The sequence below is a fragment of the Belonocnema kinseyi genome, chromosome 6 (genome assembly GCF_010883055.1).
Source record: "Belonocnema kinseyi isolate 2016_QV_RU_SX_M_011 chromosome 6, B_treatae_v1, whole genome shotgun sequence".
Taxonomy (NCBI): domain Eukaryota; kingdom Metazoa; phylum Arthropoda; class Insecta; order Hymenoptera; family Cynipidae; genus Belonocnema; species Belonocnema kinseyi.
In genome coordinates, this window is record NC_046662.1 from 106,415,332 (window position 1) to 106,437,432 (window position 22,101).

At 33.7% G+C, this 22,101-nt stretch overlaps 1 protein-coding gene across 1 annotated transcript in view; it reads left to right on the forward strand.

Moving 5' to 3' along the window:
• Nucleotides 1-22,101, forward strand: part of LOC117175537 — a 458,677-nt gene that overhangs the window by 48,185 nt on the left and 388,391 nt on the right. Inside the window, exon 3 of the mRNA XM_033365245.1 lies at nt 11,294-11,427. Within this exon, the coding sequence (XP_033221136.1) occupies nt 11,294-11,427 (134 nt within the window). The remainder of the gene's footprint in view (nt 1-11,293; nt 11,428-22,101) is intronic.

A 22,101-nucleotide genomic window follows, 5' to 3' on the forward strand; every position in this document is an offset into this window, starting at 1 on the left:
GAGATCGCCTGATAATCAGCTGATCCAGGTGGTCGGAGAACGCGGGTGCCAGGTACTAGCTGATTGTCGGCATGCAAGCCAGGCTCTAATAAGCTTAAAATATATTTTTTATAGGTTTTTATAGGTTTATAGGCTTATATAGGTTCGAGAGTGTGCGACCGAAAAGCTCTTATATAGGTTCCACATCGGACGCGCTTACGAGCTGATAAGTTTCTATAGTCTGTTCCCTGAGAGAAGACCCTACAGACGCGCGTGTGGGTTTTTATTTCATGGTTGAGGAGTGTCTTTACCCTTTTTTCACACATAGTTTCTTAATTTCTCTTTTTATTGGTCCCTTGGTCTGAATTTAATATTCATTACTTTCCTTGAGTTTCTTTTTCAAATAGTTAAAATAATTTTTACGAGATGTTAGCCATAAAAGAAAAGGACCTCACTGCGCGTAGTTTTAGAGTTACAGGGGCCTAGGTAGCCACTTGAGTTTTTCACTCGCTCGCTCCTCTTTCAATTAAAAAGTCAAAAGTGAATAATTCTGCAATCCCCGACATGAAAGTAATATATTCGGAATGTTTAAATTATTCGGAGTTCAACGATATGTGATTCGTCCATAAAGTTTGAAAATTGTGGAAGTAAGCAATTTCAAACTGAATATTGAGCTAAACCTTCTTCAATTAAACATCTTTAAATTTTCGATTTTCCTATGCAAGTAATATATCATTAAAATCAGAAAAACTCGTAAATGCTGATTATGATATTTTCAAATCCCTAAATTCAATATACATTTGTTTTTACTTCCTTATTTTGACCTGCCTAAGGACAAAAGAAAACATAAAGCCGACTGTCCGCCAGTCTCGTAAATCGATCTAGGAACATTTTTTTCATGAAGTTGATGAGCTTCACTTCAGATTGGCTGAAACATCTCAAAATATCCTGCCTTCTTGCAAAATTGAATAATGGGCTGAGCAAATAAAACCAAAAATGGTCGTTCTGTAGTGTTTTTTTGGGGGAAAGGCGTATAAAAAATACTTTTCTTAGCTATGTGATTTCACTATAAACCTTTTTGTCAAAAAATTCTTGAATTATATTGATGACATGTGTGATACACATTTTGAACGCATTATTTTTTTCTATTCATAATGGCAGTCAGGTTATTCTGATTACGGTAAAACTATAGAATTTCGAGAAGGCTTAACCTAACCGACTGATTATTCTAGCGATAATTACCGTCCTAAGCTCATGATTATTATCGATGATCTTATGCGTGAATCTTCAAACAATACAATTGTAGATCTTTTCACTCAAGCCAGTCACTAATGCCTGCTTCATTTTTTGCATTTTCTTTACTATATTAACATCTGATTTTTTTATATGAGCTTTAGAATATTGTTCACAAGGCTTTCAAAGAACATTCACAATAAGTCTCAGGTAAGTATATTCCAAACTCGAGAAATTATCCACAGTTTTCTACGCTGGGGTCCAATGGACCCCGTGTGACAATAACCGATATTCATTGGACGTGTGACCATTAAATTTGAAAAATCCTCGAGATCGAGCTTAATTTCAACATCCTGCTCGACGAATATATCAAGAAAATCCTCGTTTTTTTAGAAGAAGCCTATCAGGACGCAACATCTACACCTCATGGGTACCTTCTTATCGATTTAAAACAGGCTACATCCGATAATTGTTTTAGAACCAATATCTTTCCAACCGATGGATTTTTATATTTGTACATACCTGTCAAAAATATAAAAGGATGACCTCGAGTTGATGAGATACCAGTTGTACGTTTGTAATGGCTTCGAGTGCACGTAAACACAATTGGTGAAAAAACACAGCAGCACCGCATGCACTCTGTCGCCTCAATCGTAGTCAAAGAAAACAGATTTTACCCACAGCTAAGGCAAAACTAGTAAAATGTATATGCGAGTGTTCTCTAAATATTTTGGCTGGAAATATACCTTCAGAAATACATGAAAAACGCAAGTTTAAAAAGAATGAACATACTTTAAGAAAATTTGCTACATCCAAGGAGAATTTCAAAATAAAAAACGCTTTATCATTCAGAAGGTTGAATTTTTACCTTTAGTACTCACACCGATTATCGATAGTCTTCTATAAAATATTTTTAGCCCAGCTAATTCACGAGAGTAAATATCCCTTTTTCAATTTAACAACTATGGACCATTTAAAAAAGATGATTTTGGTGCTGAGCAAGCAGGCTTCTTCGATGAATGCTGTAGATATTTTTTCTGGTACTAACTACAAAGTTTCCAATCATAACAAGACGACCCAAATTCCTGGTAATATTATGACCAGGCTCGATGCTGAAATGAGTCAAATTTTAGATTCTTCATTTTTTAAAGATGAGTATGAAAAATGGAAACTGAATCAACAAGTTTTACAACATTTTTATTTTTTACCCGGGAAACATGGAAACATAAAAAACCGAATAAAAAGCAGGATAATCAGAGAGACAAAAATATATGTGATTCAAGTAATTTCAATTATAATGATGATGAAGAAGGTGAATATTATTTAACAATACTGATGATATTATTGAAACTATTACAAAAACTTAAAAAAATAAAGGAATTCTATTACTCCAACGACTTTGTCAACCAGATATGCAAAAACGTGTGAAATCGGATTCACATGGTTCTCTCTTTATAGATTTTAAGAGTGTAAAAAATTGAAATATCAGTAATTTAATAAAGGATGCATTGAGATTAAGAAAAAGGTGAAACCGGTGGGGCGATACCAGTTTGCCGTGATAACAGAAGACGAAGAAGTCATTAGTGCTAACGAGGTATATAAAGGGGTCACTGACACGCCAGATAGGAATAGAAAACGAGCAACACCTTGCAGCAGTGCAGATTCGGCTAAATCTCAACGGTCGAGAAGAGATAGTAGCCAGTGGAAAACATTGTTTCTGAAACCATCAAATTGTTAGAAAAAATATTTTCTGACCCATCCCATGAAGCCTTCTACGCAGATATTTAAAAACTCGCAAACGTTGTGCATAGTAAACTTTCACACGAAAAGGTGTTAATTGGTTAAAATCTCAAGACTCATAAAATATAAATATACCAAACAACCGACATTTAAGAAGAATAAGTTACGATACATGAAACACAGATGATTTATGGGAAGCAGATTTAGTTGATTTAAAACATTTAAAAGATTCCAACTATGGATACCAGTATCTACTGGTGGTCATTGACGTGTTGAGTAAACACGTTAGGGTTGAGTCCCTTGAAGATAAATCTACAAATGAAGTGAGAAGGGCTTTTGAAGTTATTCTCGAAAAAAGTAAAATCGTTCTCCCGTCAATCTGTAGAGTAATAGAGACAAAGAATTTCTCGGTGCAGGTTTTCAAACATTTTTATCAATACGCCGTATAAGTTTTCGTGCTGAACGCGATCCAAATGTTAAGACTGCTGTAGTCGAACGATTTAGTCGTACACTAAAAGATCGTATGTGACGTTATTTCACACATAGTAATACTCATTTTTACATTTTGTATTTGTATTACATTTTACATTTTTACAACTTGTCCACAGCTATATAATAATTCACCACATTCCAGTATAGGAATGCGAGCATCAGCGGTGAATTTGGAAAATAAAGCACACGCCCGATTGAATATTCAAATAAAGTATGGCAGAAGAATCTTGTAAGGTTTACAATGAATAACGATCAATTTCACCTAATTTTACCGAGCAATAGCAGTATGAAGTATTTTGCGCACAATACTATGACTCGGTTTACCACACAACTGCCGCACGAAATTCGTTTACAGGGTCGTTGGGCTGTTGGTATTACAGAAATTCAATTTCCGAGAACGTTTCTTGATGCAAGACATAATAAGGCTGAACGAATGAAAAATCGCATAGCTCTCATGACAAATGTGGCAAATAGTAGTAGTATGTTTGGCGAAAAAAATGAAGAAAATTATAAGAGAAAAATGAAAAAAACGAAAATTGATGGTAAAGATTTACTTCTCAAATACTTGCTTCCCTACCTTCTAAAATGGGGCGCCGAGTTGTCTGAGCTTAATGACAATGCTATCAGAGATAAATACATAGAAGGTATGTTGACCGGTAGATGGTTAAGGCTCATTGTCTCCGATTTTCGATCTCGTGTGTACCCACAGGTAAACGATCTCGTCCGAGCGATTAACCAGACCCCGATTGTTCGAGAAAATGTAGACTTAATTTTCCAAAAAGACGAAAATTGTTTTTTCAAAATGGAAAAGATGTATACAATAAGTGAAAAAGTATCTCGTATACTTGGTTTTGTTCCACAACAATTGATATCAGATAATTCTCATTATACTTATCACCCTCCAAGTCTGGCTCGGGGTTTACCTTAGAAAATCTTTGCTTATTGCGATATTTGCGAACTTCATATAGCAGGCGATGTACAAATACCACTTTTACGTATTATTCCTATCGACATACGAAACTACATTTTTGCATCCACACAAGTTACTCAGTTTTTTTCTCCAAATTTCATTTCTCTTCTTCATATGCAATTTCGCACGATAAAAATAGATATAAGAGATCATGCTGGACTCCCTATACCATTCGAGTTTGACACGCTGACAGTGACACTTCTATTTCAAAAAGTTGATTAGAGAAGGGGAACAAGAAGAAGAAGATGAAAAATTATATGATTTATTAAGGACAATAAGTTGTTGCGTAGATTACTACACAACACAAGTCGGTGGAGGGGAAATAACAGAAGCTTATGTGAGATCAATCTATCAGAGAGGCCATGGAATCGGAAGCTTTTTCGGTGGGCATTCTTGACGTATGTTGTCGATATTAGCATGAGGTGCACGTATAGCTGGAAAGGAGGCACTCCGAACAGGTGTTAATGTTTCCAATTATGTGGATAGAAAAGTACCACTCAAGCAGTCATTCAACTCACGTATTAATAAAACTCGTCAAAAATTAAAAAGAAAAGCTTTAGATAAAATTGATAATCTTATGACTGAATCGGGTTGAAACTTCTGCAAATTCAGCCGATTTAAAAAGTGTAACTTCATAAACAACCTTCTTGTTCATTCGACTCGCACGTACAAAAGATGATTTTTTTTCATTTGGACCCTGTCAGGACAAGTACCTTCCACATTTTTAAAACAGCGCTCCTGGTTCCTCGTTAAAAAATAAGCCCCGGAATTTTAATAGCAAACGCAAAAGCTCTAGCACAAGGAACAGCAAAATACTCGATAACAAGAGTAGGAGTCAGAGCGCTCACTTTACATGGCGGCATTCACGGTGCAACTCTTGAATAATAATTGGTTTCGTCGAGAATAGATCCTTTTACGGAAATAAAGAACCTAATCCGTTTGATTTTTAAAATTACAAGATCAATTTCTTATCTCTTTATATCGATTGAACACAAATACCCACAAAACCTCTGTAGTTATGCCTACTATGAACCCGCAAGTAAACTTTTCAACAGTGTAATGAAGATTAACTTTGTACAGATTAGCTAACTTTTCATTAATCTTTTGACCTTTTCCACAAGTCTTTCATATACGCTGTTAACAAAACGCTGAAAATTCAAAAACAAAATACTTAAGCGTTGCTTTTTTTCACCGATGAAATTGAAAATTTAACAATCTTATTGAATTTTCAACTGAAATTTGTCTATAATGTATAATTTTTTAAAGCATCTACATTTTTTGTTATACGCTCAATAAAATACTCAGATTTACGATTAATTTTATAAATTCCTACAAATATTCTCTGACGTATTTTTCGTAGTCGCGACAAACTTCCCATAAATTACACACTTACGACTTCTTTGGCAACTTCTTTAATTTAAATTTGAACCTTCTTAGATAGATAAATGTTCAGCTGATAAAGCCCCTGTCTAGATTATGCCCCTGCTCTGTTGATTTTTCTAAAGCTGTTAGAAATATAGAATATATATTTCCTTGCATTACAGCTAATTGGTAAACTTGAATTCAAGTGACCCTACGTACAAATGAAAACTATATTTAGTGCAGTAACATTTTTAATGTTATTGATTGCTTATGTCTATTGCTAAATAATAATAAATTAGAAAGTGTTACCGGTACAATAATAGTCAGTGCTTGCTCTTCTTTTTGTTACGTGAGATATATTTAAGCCTCCTGAAAGTTATTAATAATAATAATACAAGTTTAAAATATTGTCGCGTAGTTCTCTATCCCGTCGAAGCTACATCCATTGAAACTGGGCCCTTTGTTAATGTTTGTTAATTGCAAGATTTGGATAGACAGACCTAAAATGGAAACAAGTTGAACAGTACCCCTAGTGGAAAATTCTTCTGGCTGTCTGATGTCAGATCTGGCGCACATCAGGCGTCGTCTAGACCGTCTTGGAATGACAGTCTAGTCCTGCCTTGACCTAGGACTGGATAGCAATCAATAACATCAAAAATTTTAAGGGTCAATTAACCAACTTCCTTCTTAATTTCCGAAAAATTGCCAGAATGTTTAACATTATACAAAATAAGAATTTAACACTTTTCGAATTCAATTTCTTTATTGTTTCAACAGACTAGTCTGGCCTAGAGCTAAAAGTGGTCTGCAATCCATACCTTAAAAGTTTCTAAATGTCAATAAGTCCAATTCCTTCACCCATTTTGGAAAATTGTCAGGGTGTTTAAAATTATACGAAATAAGAAATTAAAACTATTAAAAAGCATTTTGATCACAGTTGATGTAATTCTTAATTGTTCTAAAATTCCGCCGATATAAATTTTAAATTCTCATTAAAAATGAAACTTTATGTCATAATCCAATGTTGTAAAATGGTCTAAAAAACAAAAAAAAAAATATTACACGAAGAAAAATGATTTAAACAAAATTTTTTAAATAAAAATTTAGAAAAAAAAACAATATTTTGAAACAGATTTTTAATGAAAATTTTGAGGAAAAAAATTGTTTGAAAAAAATTTTTCTAATAAAAATTCTTCAGAAAAGAATACTTGAAAAAATTGTTTACAAAAAAATTTTTTTAAATATATATATATATTTACGCTTATGCCTTTTTTCTTTAACAAATGTTGGCGCTTATGCCATGAAATCCTAAAAATTATAATCCTTATAAAGTATGTATTTAAAAAATATTTTATTTATATTTCCGTAATCAGTTAATTTATTGAAAATATATATGATTTCGCCTAAAAGTAAAAATATTAATGAGGGAAAAGTGCTAAAATAAATTGTTTATTTTAAAACTTTTTTGAGTTGTGGTTGATGGAAAGAACAATGAAAATTAGTAGACAAAATAATCGCAATCAATTATTATTTATTTTTTTGTATACCTTTGTTTTTTATATCTTTAGAGTATAAAAACACTGTATGTTAAAATTTTTTAAAAGTTTAAAATTTACACATTTTTGTTATTACACTGGTCTGAAGTGTCGTTTTAGTACCGCAAGTCAGTACTGCGGAGCGTTAGAGATGGCCAGTACTGGTACTCCGGCAATCTGTACCTGGCCAGTACTTCTTACGACATACGATTGAAAATTATTTATGATAACTTAAAAAGTTATTTATTACAATTAAACATCATTTATTATATATTCAAGTTATAATGAAAAACTTACATGTTATTTATTATAGCGCATGCAGGTTTTAAAATTTCATCGTAGAGATCACAAATCTGAGTATTTTATTGCCCCTTTGACAACAAATGTAGATGCTTTTAGAAAAGTATACACTGTAGAAGAATTCCAGCTGAAAATTCAAAAAAAGTGTTGAATTTTCAATCCAATGCTGAAAAAAAACATCTCTCACGTATTTTGTGTTGAATTTTCAAAGTTATTTTAACAGTGTATATTTTAACAGTGTTTGTAGAAATAATCGAAAGATTAATAAAAAGTTATCTCATCGGAACAACGTTACTATTCATTAAGCTATTAAAATTGTTTACCCGCGGGTTCATAGTAGACATCCTTTTATTGTCTGGTTTAAAATTATTTATAAAATCGACAAAAAAATCTATTAATAATTTCTGTACATTTTTATGGAGGCTCCTAAGTACACTTCAGAAAAAAGTAATTCAGGTGAAAATTGTTTATTTAACAGTAGTTATTTAAAGGTCTAGTTTTCCCTTTCTCTTTAGGGAAAAGTTACAAATTTTATTTAATCCTAGTGATCAAGGCGTTATTTTATTCTTTGGAGGATTATCTACAATTCTATTTGGAATGTGTTGATTCAAAATGAAACTATTCAATTTTTTATAGAAAATTTATCTTTTTGGATAAAAATTTAATGTTTTTGGTAAAATAGTATACTATTTTGTTGAGCATTTACTTTGATTCTATATATGATTCTTTACTGAAAATTTAATGATTCCATTTTTAATTGAAAAATTCATCTGTTTCAGGTGAAAATTCATCTATTCGTTGAAAATCCGCCATTTTTTAGTAGGAGGGTACTCTTATTAGTTGACACTTCATCAATTTGGTTCAGAAATAATTTGTCAAATTTGAAGGTAAAACTATATAAAGGTTGCTCAATTATCGGATGGAAATTGGTTGAGAGTGATCTCAACAACAGTATTCATAGGGGCAATTCATAATTTTAACTTTTTAGGTTAAATGAAAGGCTTATGGCACATGATTCCAGACTTCGGAACCTTTTTAAAATAATTTGAAGACTAATTAGATAAGAAAAACTGATACAATACACATGAAAATACATCTAATATTATGAATTTTCCAAGGAGTAAATAAAAATCAGAGAAAAATATAAAGAAATCATTATATTGGTCAAATCATAAAAAACGATTAAGGTCCTACCTTATCATGCCAGTTTATAAAAGAGTCGCGGATCAGCACGTGGTTCGCAACTCATGTTCACAAACTATACTAAATGATACATTGGAATCTATGTTAATCTAATCTAGCGATTCCCAAACTAGTGCCGACGGTCGGCAGCCCCACCGCGGTCGGTGGAAGCCACCCCGAACCGGGCAGCCCCCTAGGGGGGAAGCCAGCCCGGGCTCAGCTCCTTGACAGCCCCCCGCTATGAGGACCCTTTCATTGTCATAAGATTTAAGGCTGTTTCAATAACTAAAATCCTAAAGACATGGCTCAATTCAATTCTAATTATCTGAATCATTTGCCTGATGTGATTTTAAGAAAATGAAAAAAAAGCTTATGAAAATCGGTTAACATTTCAAGAAATTAAGCATATCTTTAAGTACATGCAAAATTGCAAGAACTGTCAACTGGGATTAAAGATATTAACCGATTTTCATGAACTTTCTTTTCATTTGCTTAAAATCAGATTGGGAAATTGATTCAACTAATTAAAATTTAATTTATTAACATTTCAACACATTTTAATTTTTCTCAACCGGTTCTAGTTCTCTCGCATGAAGCATGCAACCTCCCGCATGACAGACAGTCAAGTATCCCTCTTGGGTTCTAGTAGAGGAGATCTTCGAGAAAGCTCGCTTTCCATTGGTCTGCCCTATCGCTTTTTGTTCTCTTCGTTGCCTCTTCTTTTGCCTCGTTGAGCCAAGTCATCCACTAAGAATCTTTCCTTGTGCTCGAGAAACAGCAAAGGCCTTGAGAAGTCGAGACCAGCGGGACTGGCAAAACGCACCTCTGTGCGAGAGTTGCAGAATGGAGATCCAGGCTTCAAACAGCAGGTATAGTTCTGGACGCTATGACTCCCAAAACAAGATATAAGAGAAACATCATCAACAGCTAGGAATAAAATAAGATATACAAGGTGGCGAAATTACTGAGTTTATCCGTAACCAAGCTAGCGATTGACTTGGCCCGTCTTTAGCAGATACATGTCGTGGATCTTAGACAGCCATAGAGAGAAAGAAGATACTCGAATCAAGGAAGAAAAGCAAGAAGTGTGCGCTGAAGGTCACAAGATAGAAGAAGCCTCGCCACAGTGAAGGTCGCGATAGACTCTAGTCGATGACGCAATGTAAGATGGTTGGGACTTTCAAGATTCACAACTCGAGACCGAAAAATTCGAAGGTTCTCATAGCAATATTATAAATGAAAAAGAAAACGAAGGAAACATAGTAAAAATAAAATTTTTAAACATTAGAAGAAATGTACCAAAATCTAGAAACTTGACAAATAAACAACGATTAACTGTTTGAATAATTACATAACGTTTTTCAACTAAATTTAATACGACAGAACCTGCTGAAAATTAACAATCATAAGTAAAAATAAATTTGTTTGTTTCTCGAGTCACATTTGGGTCACTGATGGGGGAGAGGGGTAAAAATAAAAGTGATTATTATGGTTTTAGTTTGTAGAAACTTCCCTTCAATCCATAAGAAACTTAGAATGTTTCGTTCTAATCTCGAATTATGAGTTCAATTTTTCGAAAAACAAAATTTCCCCATGTTGATTAAACGGAAATGGAAACTTTTTGGGTGATGACTTGCCCTCTAGAGTTAAACAAATTTGCAATGCATTTTGGACCACCCTAATGAATATGGCTCGCACCTTACCCCATACATTATATGCAGCGGAGAGCGCTCTGTTGAGAGGCAGAGCGTACAAAAATATCGTGGTGCGGAGGACGTTGGGGGGGGGGCGCTTTTGAGAAAAATGTCCCCTTTGCATTTTTCATTGCAAAATTATTTCGATGGGATGAAAAAGACGATTTCAGATTGTCAACCAATCTGAGGCGATGGGAAAAACTGTTTCGGCTGCAATTTTTGATTATATATTTATTATTATTTATTATTATTTATTGATTGTTGTTAATAGGTCATGGAAGATTCTTATATAGTGCAATATATTCATTTCATCGAAACGAATAAATTTTACACCTACAATATTATTATATTTCAAATATAGGGACTTTTTAAATTTTTTACACGTTAAACAAACTTAAAAATCTGTATAGATCCTTACTACTTTTCCATACAGGCTTTTTAAATACAGAAATCGATTTTTTGCGCCAAAAGGAATAAATTTGGTATTTAAAGTATTGCTGTATCCCAAAAAATAAAAAAGTTTTTCTCGTATAAACGTAAGGAAAATTTACAAATCGGTACATATCATAAATTTATTTAGTCATAAAATGTACCTAACAGTATCAATCTATTCGTTTTGTCGAATTTTATCACATAGTTACCTCTCTGTATTTGAAGAATTTAGATTAAAGGATCTGGTAGCACTGTCAATACTGTGATAAAAGTCCCTAAAAATTTCGAAATTTTCAAATTCATTTTTTGTCATTCTAACGATATTTAATAAATCAACCTAATGTAAGTAAACTTGTTTATTCTATTTGATACAGATCAAGTCCTCGTGCAGTAGATGTAACAGAAAACATTTTTATCAAGGAAGAACCTGCCGATCGGGGTTATAGCGAAACCGCAACATCCATCACTAATATTTCTTCTTCGACTAATGCGGAAGCTCGAAATGAACGTAAGTTAAACTCTTAATATTTTTTTTAATTGGGTTTAATTTTTTTATATATTCTTGAGGTTATACTTTATATTATTATATGAATAATAATTAATGTTAAGATATTAATTTTAATTTTAGAAGTATTCTTTTTTTCAGATAGAAAGATGTTGATTAAACTATTTATTTGTTGAAAAACAAACTTTTTTCAGAGTATCTATAAGTCTTATCAGCTTAATGCTGAAACTATCAGCGGAATTAATTTTGTATAAATGTTTCAACATCATTTATACAAACTAAAGAATATTTTGCTCATTCCGTAAAAAAATATAAATCTTTCTATTTTTGCTATACCGCGAGTCGTCACTTGGATTTTTTATTTTTTAAATATCTTGACATCCACAATGTATTATAAGCAAAAAAAACCCTCAATCGTTTGGTGATTCCAAATGTAAGAGACGTGGCTTTCTTTGCGTGTAAGTAGACGCGAATCTGAAATATTTTACAGAGGAAGAAAGACTTTAGATAAGTTACGCCCGATCTTATTGTATTAATCCAGACGGAGCATCGACGTTATAATAAGTTAAAAAGACCACGAGTCGACAGCGATCTTTCTGAGTTGTATTGGCATACGTCATACATGGTTTTAGAGGCCTAATACAACTTTTTAATTACTTATGGTATAATCCTGCTGCGAATTAAAAATTTTTTATTTTTAAAAGACTTGTTATTTAATAAAATCTATTTGCTTGTCAGAATTCTCGTTTACGTAGAAAGATGCCGTATTATTTTGAAAATTGATTAATGTGAAAATCTTATTTTTATCAAAAATGTGTCATTAGTGCCCGTTTCATCTGCACGGCATTGTTACATATGCCTAGCTAAAAGGTTTCATACTTCATAGATCAGGAAACAAGTGACTCAGTTTTGTGAGAACGTATATACGTATATAAGTAACGTTACATGAACGCTACTGACGTCTATCGGGGCAGGTCGTGACTAGGCGCTTCCTTATTCATCAAAAGTGGTTTAAAATTCGGGATTCCTTCCCGCAGGTGTTCCTCTAACTCCCTCTTTTTCTCGCTCTTTGTCTTTCTGTCATGGTAGCCCTACCAGTAGCTACGTTACAGCCAGAATAGCAGCCAAGGTCATTAGAAGAGAGATCAAGCCCTACTGCGACAACAAAACGTAAAAACAAATGTTTTAGGGTTAGTTTGGTACTAAGTATAAATGTTCTAAGCTCAAGCCAGAAAACGTGTACCTAAGCCACTTATATAAATGAGAATAAAATGAACTGACTTTAACAGTAAATAAGTATGATTTATTGAACAATTTTTACTCTACAAAAAGATGCGCGATTCACTAAACGAGGAACGTGCGTCCTGCTTGAGTTACTTTCGACCACTGTCTTGTAGGGATGGTCGAACCGGTTCCGGTTCCTTCGAAGAACCAAGTCTTAGTGTCTGAGAATAGATTCTTTGGAACCGGTTCCGAGCGGTCGGTTCTCGGTTACGGAAGCGAGTCACCAAACGGTTCTTCGGTTCTCACCTCCCACCAAACTTGTAGCCGGGCGAACGGTGCGACAGACATGCGAGTTGCATTTCGATTAGGTATTTCCATGGACATAGGAATAAGAGAGGACATGCTCCCTAACCAAAGCGCAGGGATTGATCAGAAGTGACAGAGGGGGGGGGGGGGGGGGGGGGGGGTCGGCCAACTTGAATTGCAAATTCTGCACTAGAAATTCGAACAAGAAACACAGAAATAATCATAAGTAATAAAAGTAATCTCAATTATGGATGATATAGATGAAGTACTCAATTGAAGAATTAGAAAATAATAAATAAGGAATAAATAAATATAAAAGTCATCAAATGAAATATAATATTGAATATTCAATATAAAGAAATAATATAGAAAGCAAATAAAAATAAAAAATAAATTGAGAAAATTAGTAAGTAATACATAATATCTACAGGTACCAACGAATAACGCTAAATTTCCGGTTTCTTATGAATAATTGTTTTATATTAATAAATTTATTATATATTTTTTTTATTAATTTTATATAAAAATAATATTAACCAATTGAACTGATATTAACAATAGCTTCAAAAAACAAATTTTTAGTGAATACTTATTCCTTTAGTTCCAAAAAACGGCTTTGCGCATGCTTGTCTGATTGCATAAATATGAAATCAAAACTCAAAATCGACCATACGGTAGTCGGTGTGGTTATACGGTTATTAACTACACAGGTCGACAAAATTTGACAAAAGTCAAAAGCCAGAAGGCAGACCAAACATTTCGAAATATCCTAAACTAAAAGTGCAAAAAACGCAATTTTTAGCTGTCTTTGAGGTTATGTAACTGTACAAGAAAAATGTCTACCACAAAGCTAATATGGAATTTGAAGGTACTAATCTTCCCCTTTCAAACCTACTTGGCTTTATTAGGATATCTTTATATTTCACCAAAATATTGTAATTTAAAATTTTTTATTTTAGCGTTTTAACCCATTAACGCTGAGGTGTTCAGATTTATACAACGCATTCTCTATTGCTGAGGGACGATATTTTTTCTTCAAAATATTATCTCAGGGATTTTCAAGGTTGCCCTTTTTTTGTTATAACCCTTAAAAGATCCAATATAGCGGCCATAATTTAGGGCTTTAGAAAAGAGCAAAGGATCCCGCACAAAATACCAACAAAAAAGCGTACAGCCGTTTGGAATCAAACTTTGCACATTGATAACACAATAAAAAATATGGAACCCGTGTCTTTTCATTTCTACGGAAGCCGTTTCCTAGGGGTAGAAGCCACCCCTAAAAAGCCACAAGCATGCTAACGCACCTGACTCTGGGATCAATAAGTTTAGTCGCATATTTTTCTTGGAATAATGAAGTTCCATGCTACAAGTGGGTTAACCCACCTACCTGCTAATCCACCTAAACCCAGAAATCACCCCTACCAAATCATAAGCAGGCTAACCCACCTAACCCTGGGAGCAGCGAATTTACTCGTTTACATTTCGTGAAATAATTTAATTCCACACTACAAGTGGGTTAACCTTGAAATGAAATGTTTCAATTTAGCGTGTTAACCGATTAATGCCGAGATGGTATGCCACTGTCCCTTGAAAATGTTATCTGAGGGGTTTTCAGGGGTTCCTTTTCGATTGGCTCAGTTTTTTGTTGTAACTCCTAGAAGAGCGAATATGGAAAACAGTTAGGGCTTTAAAAAAATTTTGCTGTTATGATTCATTTAATATTGTAAATTTACTTAGGATTTTCCAGTCACTTAAGGCTGTACTTACGATTGTCCAACTAAGCAAGAAAGTACTTAATATTTTCCAGCCAATTAAGGCAAGACTTTAGATTGCCCAGCCAATTATGGCAAACCTTTGGAATTCGCACCCAATACAGGCAAGACTTTTTATCGTCGAGCCAGTCAAGACAAGACTTTGGATCGTCCAGCCAGTCAAGACAAGACTTAAGATTGCCCAGCCAGTTAAGGCAAGACTTACGATTGTATGTCCAATGAAGGTGAAACTAATTGCTTGTTTTCTTATGAAAACGTTCGCGCTTCATGTCAAACGATCGTTAAAGAGGCTTTCGTTTATGACTAATAGGGTTATTATCATTTCTTTGAAAAGACCAGCAATAGTCGACCATCATTCTTACATTGCATCGACCTTGATAATATTGCTCTTTTTGTTAAAGGTTTTGATGAAAGCGTTCGCTCATTTCTTCACTGAATGCTCCAACATTTTCTGGGAAATAATCTAAATGAGAATTCTGAAAATCTAATTTCATACTCATGAAACAACCTAATCTTTCAAAATTCTTTTACATACTAGATACAATAGTTCTAAACTTTGAAACTCGATTGTTCCCTAAAAATTTTTGTACAACATCTTTGAAACTCAACCATGCATCCTTTTGAATGCATGCCATGGTTTTGACAAAGTCATCATCTTTGCTCAGTTTTCTTATATCAGGTCCAACAAAAATACCTTCCTTCACTTCGACATCACTTAAATGCGGAAATGTAGATCTTATATAATTTAAATATTCCTCTTTGGTGTTTAGGGCTTTCACAAATTGCTACATTACCATAGTTTTATATGGAGTGGTGGCAATAATACTTTCTTTTTGTCAACAAGACTTTTATAAACAACATTATACTTACCAATTGCCCACTCTAATCTGTCTGGCCATTTCTCCGTTATCCAATGTTCATTCCTTGCACGACTGCCCCAAAGGCAAAGAAAACAAGGGTATTTAATGTTTCCTGATTGTAATCCTATTATAAGGTTTATCACTTTGAAGTCACCACAAATAAGCCAATTATGGATATTGTATTTTATTTTTATCAGGAGCAATTGGAAAGTATCATAAGATTTTTTCAGTTTAGTTCAGTGGCGTACTGGAATTACAGCGTACTTATTTCCATTATGTAATAGTACTCCTTTCAGACTTTCTGTAGACGAATCTATGAAAAGACGTGAATCCTCTGGCGTATATAAGTTTGTTTTATATAAATTAATGAGTCCTTTCAAATCATTACAATACACAATCCCTCTGTCTATTGAAAAGTACTTGATAAACTTTTCTTCTCTGTTTCTTTAAACAGTTACTCTAGTGCCAGGTAACAATAGTTTCCTCTCTTTGAGTTTGGAAGCGCAAAGTTCAGCTTTATGTTTTGGAATATCAAGGTCACGCATAAAATCGTCTAATCCGCCTTGGTCAGAAAATTTAGGACTTTCATCATCTGAATCTTCCCGTGAGTTGATCGGCCACTTTTGTTTTTAGAGTGATTTCTAATACCAATCTTGGCTGATGCAACACTTTTTACATCAGGGTAAACGATCTTCTCCAAATACTTTTCAGAAAAACCTTCTGTTTTGCATAAGCAAAAGTAACAATCAAGATTACGATCGTTGGGCTCACGCCAAACGGGTGGTTGAATAATAGTCTGCGTCTTGGTACTTTCATCTTCCCAACGCACATTAGAATGGATACAGAGTGTTCAGCAGTATTCCGCGCAGTCCGTCTTCTTTTGTTTTATCAATGTGCTAAGTTTGGTTCCAAACGACTACACGCTTTTTTGTTTGTATTTTGTGCGGGATCCTTTGTTCTTCTTTAAAGCCCTAAATTGTGGCCGCCATATTGGATCTTCTAGGGGTAATAACACGAAACTGACATCGGAAATAGAAAGGGCACCCTCAAAAACTCCGGAGATAATAGTTTGAAGAAAAAATATCGTACCGTCAGCAATAGAGAATGCGTTGTATAAATCTGAACACCTCAGCGTTAATGGGTTAAAACGCTAAAATAAAAAATTTCAAATTACAATATTTTGGTGAAAAATGAAGATATCCTAATAAATCCAAGTAGGTTTGAAAGAAGAAGATTAGTACTTTCAAATTCCATATTATCTTTTGTGGTAAACATTTTTCATGTACGGTTACCTAACCTCAAGAACAGCGAAAAACACGTTTTTTGCACATTTAGGTTAGGATATCTTGAAAATCTGACGTGCCGGAGCAATTTTCAGCTCGGATTCGGATTCAGCGAATTAAAACGCCAAGTAAAGTGTGGTTGTATTTTAAGAAATTGGAAAACGGTGGTAAGGTGCGATGCAATCAGTGCCAAAAAGGGATGAGCTTCTCTAGCAGCACATCGTCACTTTCAGAACATCTAAAACAAGTTCACAATATTGAATTATCCTCTTCAATTCCTTCGGCTAAGAGGAAATGATCCGCGAATTGGACCCACGGCTCTTCTATTAATGTACCCGAAGAAGAAAATGGAAATAATTATGCCATTCCTTCAAGCACTTGCGAGGTAAGTCTTTTAAAATGTATAGTTTTTTAATTAAAGTCTTATATTATTTTACATCTCACAGTTATTGAACAAAATTTTATATTATTATTTCTAAGAAAAATACATATTCTGTGAAACATTAATTTAGAATAATAAAAATAATTTCAAATAGAAATTTGGAAAAAAATATGCCAAATCGTTATTTTCGGGAAAAATATGCCAAATGCAAATAATTAAAATAAATTATTAGAAAGAAATGTTATATATATTTTTTGTTAATTATTTCTATTTGTCATATCTTTTTCTCAAATTTCTATTTGACATTATTTTTATTATAATAAATTACCGTTTGGCAAAATTTTTATTTTTCTTGGAAATTATAATAATAATAACAATTTTCGTTTAATAACATTTCAGATCATATTTCAAATAAATCCGATTCTAAACTTCGAATACAACTAAACAAATTTTAAGATAGAATTGTAAAATTACAAATTTTCTAATAATTGTCACATTGTGATTTATTCTTGATTATAAATGTAGTAAGATGTAGAAAAATGACATACTTCAGACCAAATAAAAGATCATGATGTTGATGTTTAGAAGATCCTTTATTCCATTATCAAAAATTTGTCGACGTTTCGAGAGTCATTTGCACTCCTCATCAGGAAAAATCATCAATCCAATGTCATTAAATTATATAAGTTCTTATATTTATAATAAAAAAGTCAAAATTCTGAATTTTTTATTGTAAATATAAGGACTTATAGAATTTAAGGACATGGGATTGAAGATTTTTCCTGATGAGGAGAGCAGTTGACTTTCGAAACGTCGATAAATTTTTAATAATGGAATAAAAGATCTTCTAAACATCAACATCGTGGTCTTTAACAATTCACCCAGGCGGAAAAATTATATATAGTTTATATATAGTGTAAAGTTTTATTTATAATATTCATTTGTTTTATATATTTTTTGTATAAAATAAATGAATATTATATATAAAACTTCACACTATGTATAAACTATATATAATATTTCCGCCTGGGTACAATTACTATAGAAATTATCAACTTTACAGGGCGTGCCAATACTCATCATTAACCTTACAACAAATCTTTATTATTATTTTCGACTTCATTTTTTAATAAGAAATTCAAATGCATAACAATGTACCTTGAGTACCGGGACACCCTGTAAATGCACTTTCAATTTGAAGTGGTTCAATTCTAAGCCAAACTCCCCGTCGGGGGAGACAAAAAACATAATAATAATCCAAAAAATTTTGTTTAAAAACTCATGAATTTTTAATTCATACAGGTTAGAGAAGAGTCGGTTAGTACAGCCAGTACTAACAACTCCAGAGCTAGTATCGTTGGCAGCCTGCCAGAATACTTCCAAAAAGCCACTTCATTCTCTCGTAAGTTATTCCTATATGTTTACTTATTTGTGAACTTTTTGTTTTTAATAATAATGGTATTTTCTTGTGATTGTGTCTAAGGTGAAGGACAGAAATATGCGGAAATCACAAACGCACTGCTGGATATGATAGCCGTTGACAAGCAACCACAATCAATGACAGAGAGAGAGGGCTTTTGAGAGTTTTTAAGGACAACTGTACCCCTATACCACCCTCCTTCTGAACGGACTATCACCACCATGATGGAAAGCAAGTACGCCGTTCTTCAAGCCAAAATGAAGGAAATTCTGTTATCACAGAAAAATTTCGTGCTGAAATATTGATATATTATTATAATTTTTTTTTCTAAATTTTGTTTGCAGGCCAGGGAATGAAGTCCGTCACAATTGGAGCAAAAGCTATGCCACAAAGGAAATCAATTGAGAATTTAGCGGATGTCATCACAGGATTTTGCGTTAAGTGGAGTATAAAGGCTCAAAACGTGAAAGCTGTGCTCACAGATAACGGCGCCAATATCGTGGGTGAAGTTAGCATCGCATGCTTTGCACTCAATCTGAAAATCGTGGCCATGAATGCTCGTCGACTCAACAAAAAAACTGATGATTTGCCGCTGCCAGATCCCGAAGATAGCAAGGATGAGCTGGAATAGTTCCAGACGCTTAATTTAAGGAAATCATTAAGAAAATGAAAAAAATCGTGGCTTTTTTCAGGAGAAGTGAGAGGGCTACGGAGGAATTAAAGAACCTACAAACAAAAGAGTGGAGGAAGGCAGAGGCTGAATGCCTAAAACTGATTGAAGCAGTGAAGACCAGGTGGAATTCGATGTTCGACATGCTGGGCATATTTCTCCATTTATCAGAATTCATTGGACGGTTTCTGTTAAAAGTCGCTCAAAAAAAGTCCTGTAAAGATACGGTGCCTCAAATGATTACGGCTGATAAGGAGAAGCTCGCTAGAGACGTGAGAAATCTCCTGGAACCATTGTGGGAGGTAACCACAGAGGTGTGCGCTGAAAAATCCGTAACTTTGAGCAAATGTATCCCGATAGCCTCGATCGCTTACACAGTAAGTAATATTTTGGTTTTTTGTATTACCCTTTTCAGGACCCAAAAAATACAAATGTAATGTTGATTAATAATTATTTTTATATTTTTTAGAACCTAGAGCAGTACCCTGTGAGTCATCCTGGCGTTTTTAATCTAAAATAGAGATTACTCAGGGAACTTAAAACGAGATTTGGCAATCCGGAAAAAGTAGGGATGGCTGCGATCGCTACTATCTTCGATCCCCGTTTCAAAAAACTCCACTTTCAGAGAGCTCTGAATATGGGAACTGCTGTTTCCACGATCGGTAAGTATACACTTGGTTTCTTATGATTCATTTACTTCATATATTTTATTGGAAATTCGCCTTTTCAGTAGAAAATTGACTTTCAAAAATTAATCTTTTTGGTTGTAGATTTATAATTTATTTCAAAATTTATCCCTTTTTTTTAAATCAAACTATTATTGGTTGAGAATTCGTCTTTTTCTGTTAAAAATTTAATTATTTGTTTTTGAATTAAATTGTATATTATTTAGTAAATATAAGTATAATATAATACTAACTGATTTTTTGTTTGTTTCAGGAAATCTAATAAAAGAAAAACCTAGGGTGCAAGAATCCCGAATCGGAAGCTGACCATGTAACACTAGCACTGTTGTTAACCAGCTTCCTGCAACTGGTGTTAACCACCAGCCAGCTGGTGTTAACAAAAAGAAAATCTGGTTCACCCACAATGCCAAGAGGGCTCAAAAATTTCCTAATGACGACCAGGATGAAGGGGAGTGGGGTAGCAAGAGGTTGCAATATCCTCGGCTCTACGAACTGGCCATGGAATATGTTCCAATCCTCACAACTTCAGTTCCGTCGGCAAGGCTTTTCTCGAAAGCGGGCCCGATAGTAACAAAGCTACAAAACAGGTTTTCTGGGAAACGTATTAACCAGCTGGTATTTCTTTCGTCAGTAGAACGAAAAATTTTGTTGTGTTGAGATGCATACATTTTAAGGTTGAAATTTGTAAATACATGTAACGACTGATGTAATTAGCAGACGAGTTTATTAATAAAGTGATTTAAAATTTAGAAAATGAATAATCTAATTATTCTTTATGATTTTAATTTTTATTAGTTATTTAATTATTTTTTATTTGATTAATTTCATTATTATTGTTTAATTAATTTTATTATGATCATTCAATTAATTTAATTATTTTAATTATGCGCACAATTTCTAGAAGATGCTCAGTAAAAAGGGTTATGGGAAACCGGAGTAACCGGAACCGAGTCTTGATAAGAACCGGTTCTCGAGAACCGGAATCGAGCCACATATCGAGAACTGGAACCGAGAACCGGTTCTCTTCCAAAAACTACGATCCCTACTGTCTTGTCGTGCTATTCCATGGACCAAGTGCTTGCGAGATCGGCGAGCGGCACGGAGCGTGCAGTTGACGAGGCGCATGCGCGAGTGTATTCTCACTCTAGTGAGCTGAGATAAAGGGCACTGCGACCCTACAATATTGTAGCTGGTGTCGACATCTGGTCGTCAAAGACTGCTTTGAGGCTAGCTGTTTCTTTGGCTGTAGCCCCAGTATCCACTTGAAGCAGTACGACAAGACTGAATGACCCGTTTGGCTCAGCACCAAACCTCTTATAGTCGTTTCTCTAGCGTTATTCCTGAAACAGAAGCGAAAGAGAGCACAATTAAAAAATCTGTCAAATGTAGGAAATAAAATCTTCGGTTATACATAAAAAATTTTAAGGCAATAATGTATAAATAAATACATCATTTTCAAATTTCAATACATACCAATAGCAACTCCCTTGTCCAGTAGAGCCTGCTTCATCTCGTGTCTACTCAAAACTGATTCGAAGATTTTAGTAATCGCAAATTGCGCGAAACTTTTCATTATTTAAAAAATATTTTTAACAAATTAATTACTGAAGCGTTTTCTTAATTTCTTAAAACGAAATTAGGATCGAAGATTGTGATAAGATTTTTAAAAAATGCATTAAATTTCCTTATTTTTGTAAAAGTCGGCACGAGGGGAGTTTTTAAATACATCTGTTAATAACAATTTATGTGTTGATAATAATATTTTAGTTTGGTTTTTATAGATTTTGTGTCGATTGCACTTTAATGTCACTTAATGCCAAAAATTTGACAACATTTTTCACAGACATGACCAAAGCGCTCTGTTAAGGATTTGTCATCTTGAGTTAAAAAGAGAACCTCTGCAACCATTTATATGTGCATTTCTATCTGCTAGTTTTATCCACATATTTCTATTATATTATATTATATATATATACCAGGTGTATACATATGAAACCGGTATTGCCATTTAGCGGCCAGTAGGCACACTTATAGGCACTGTCGGAACTTACCATTTGTGCTAATTGGCATATTG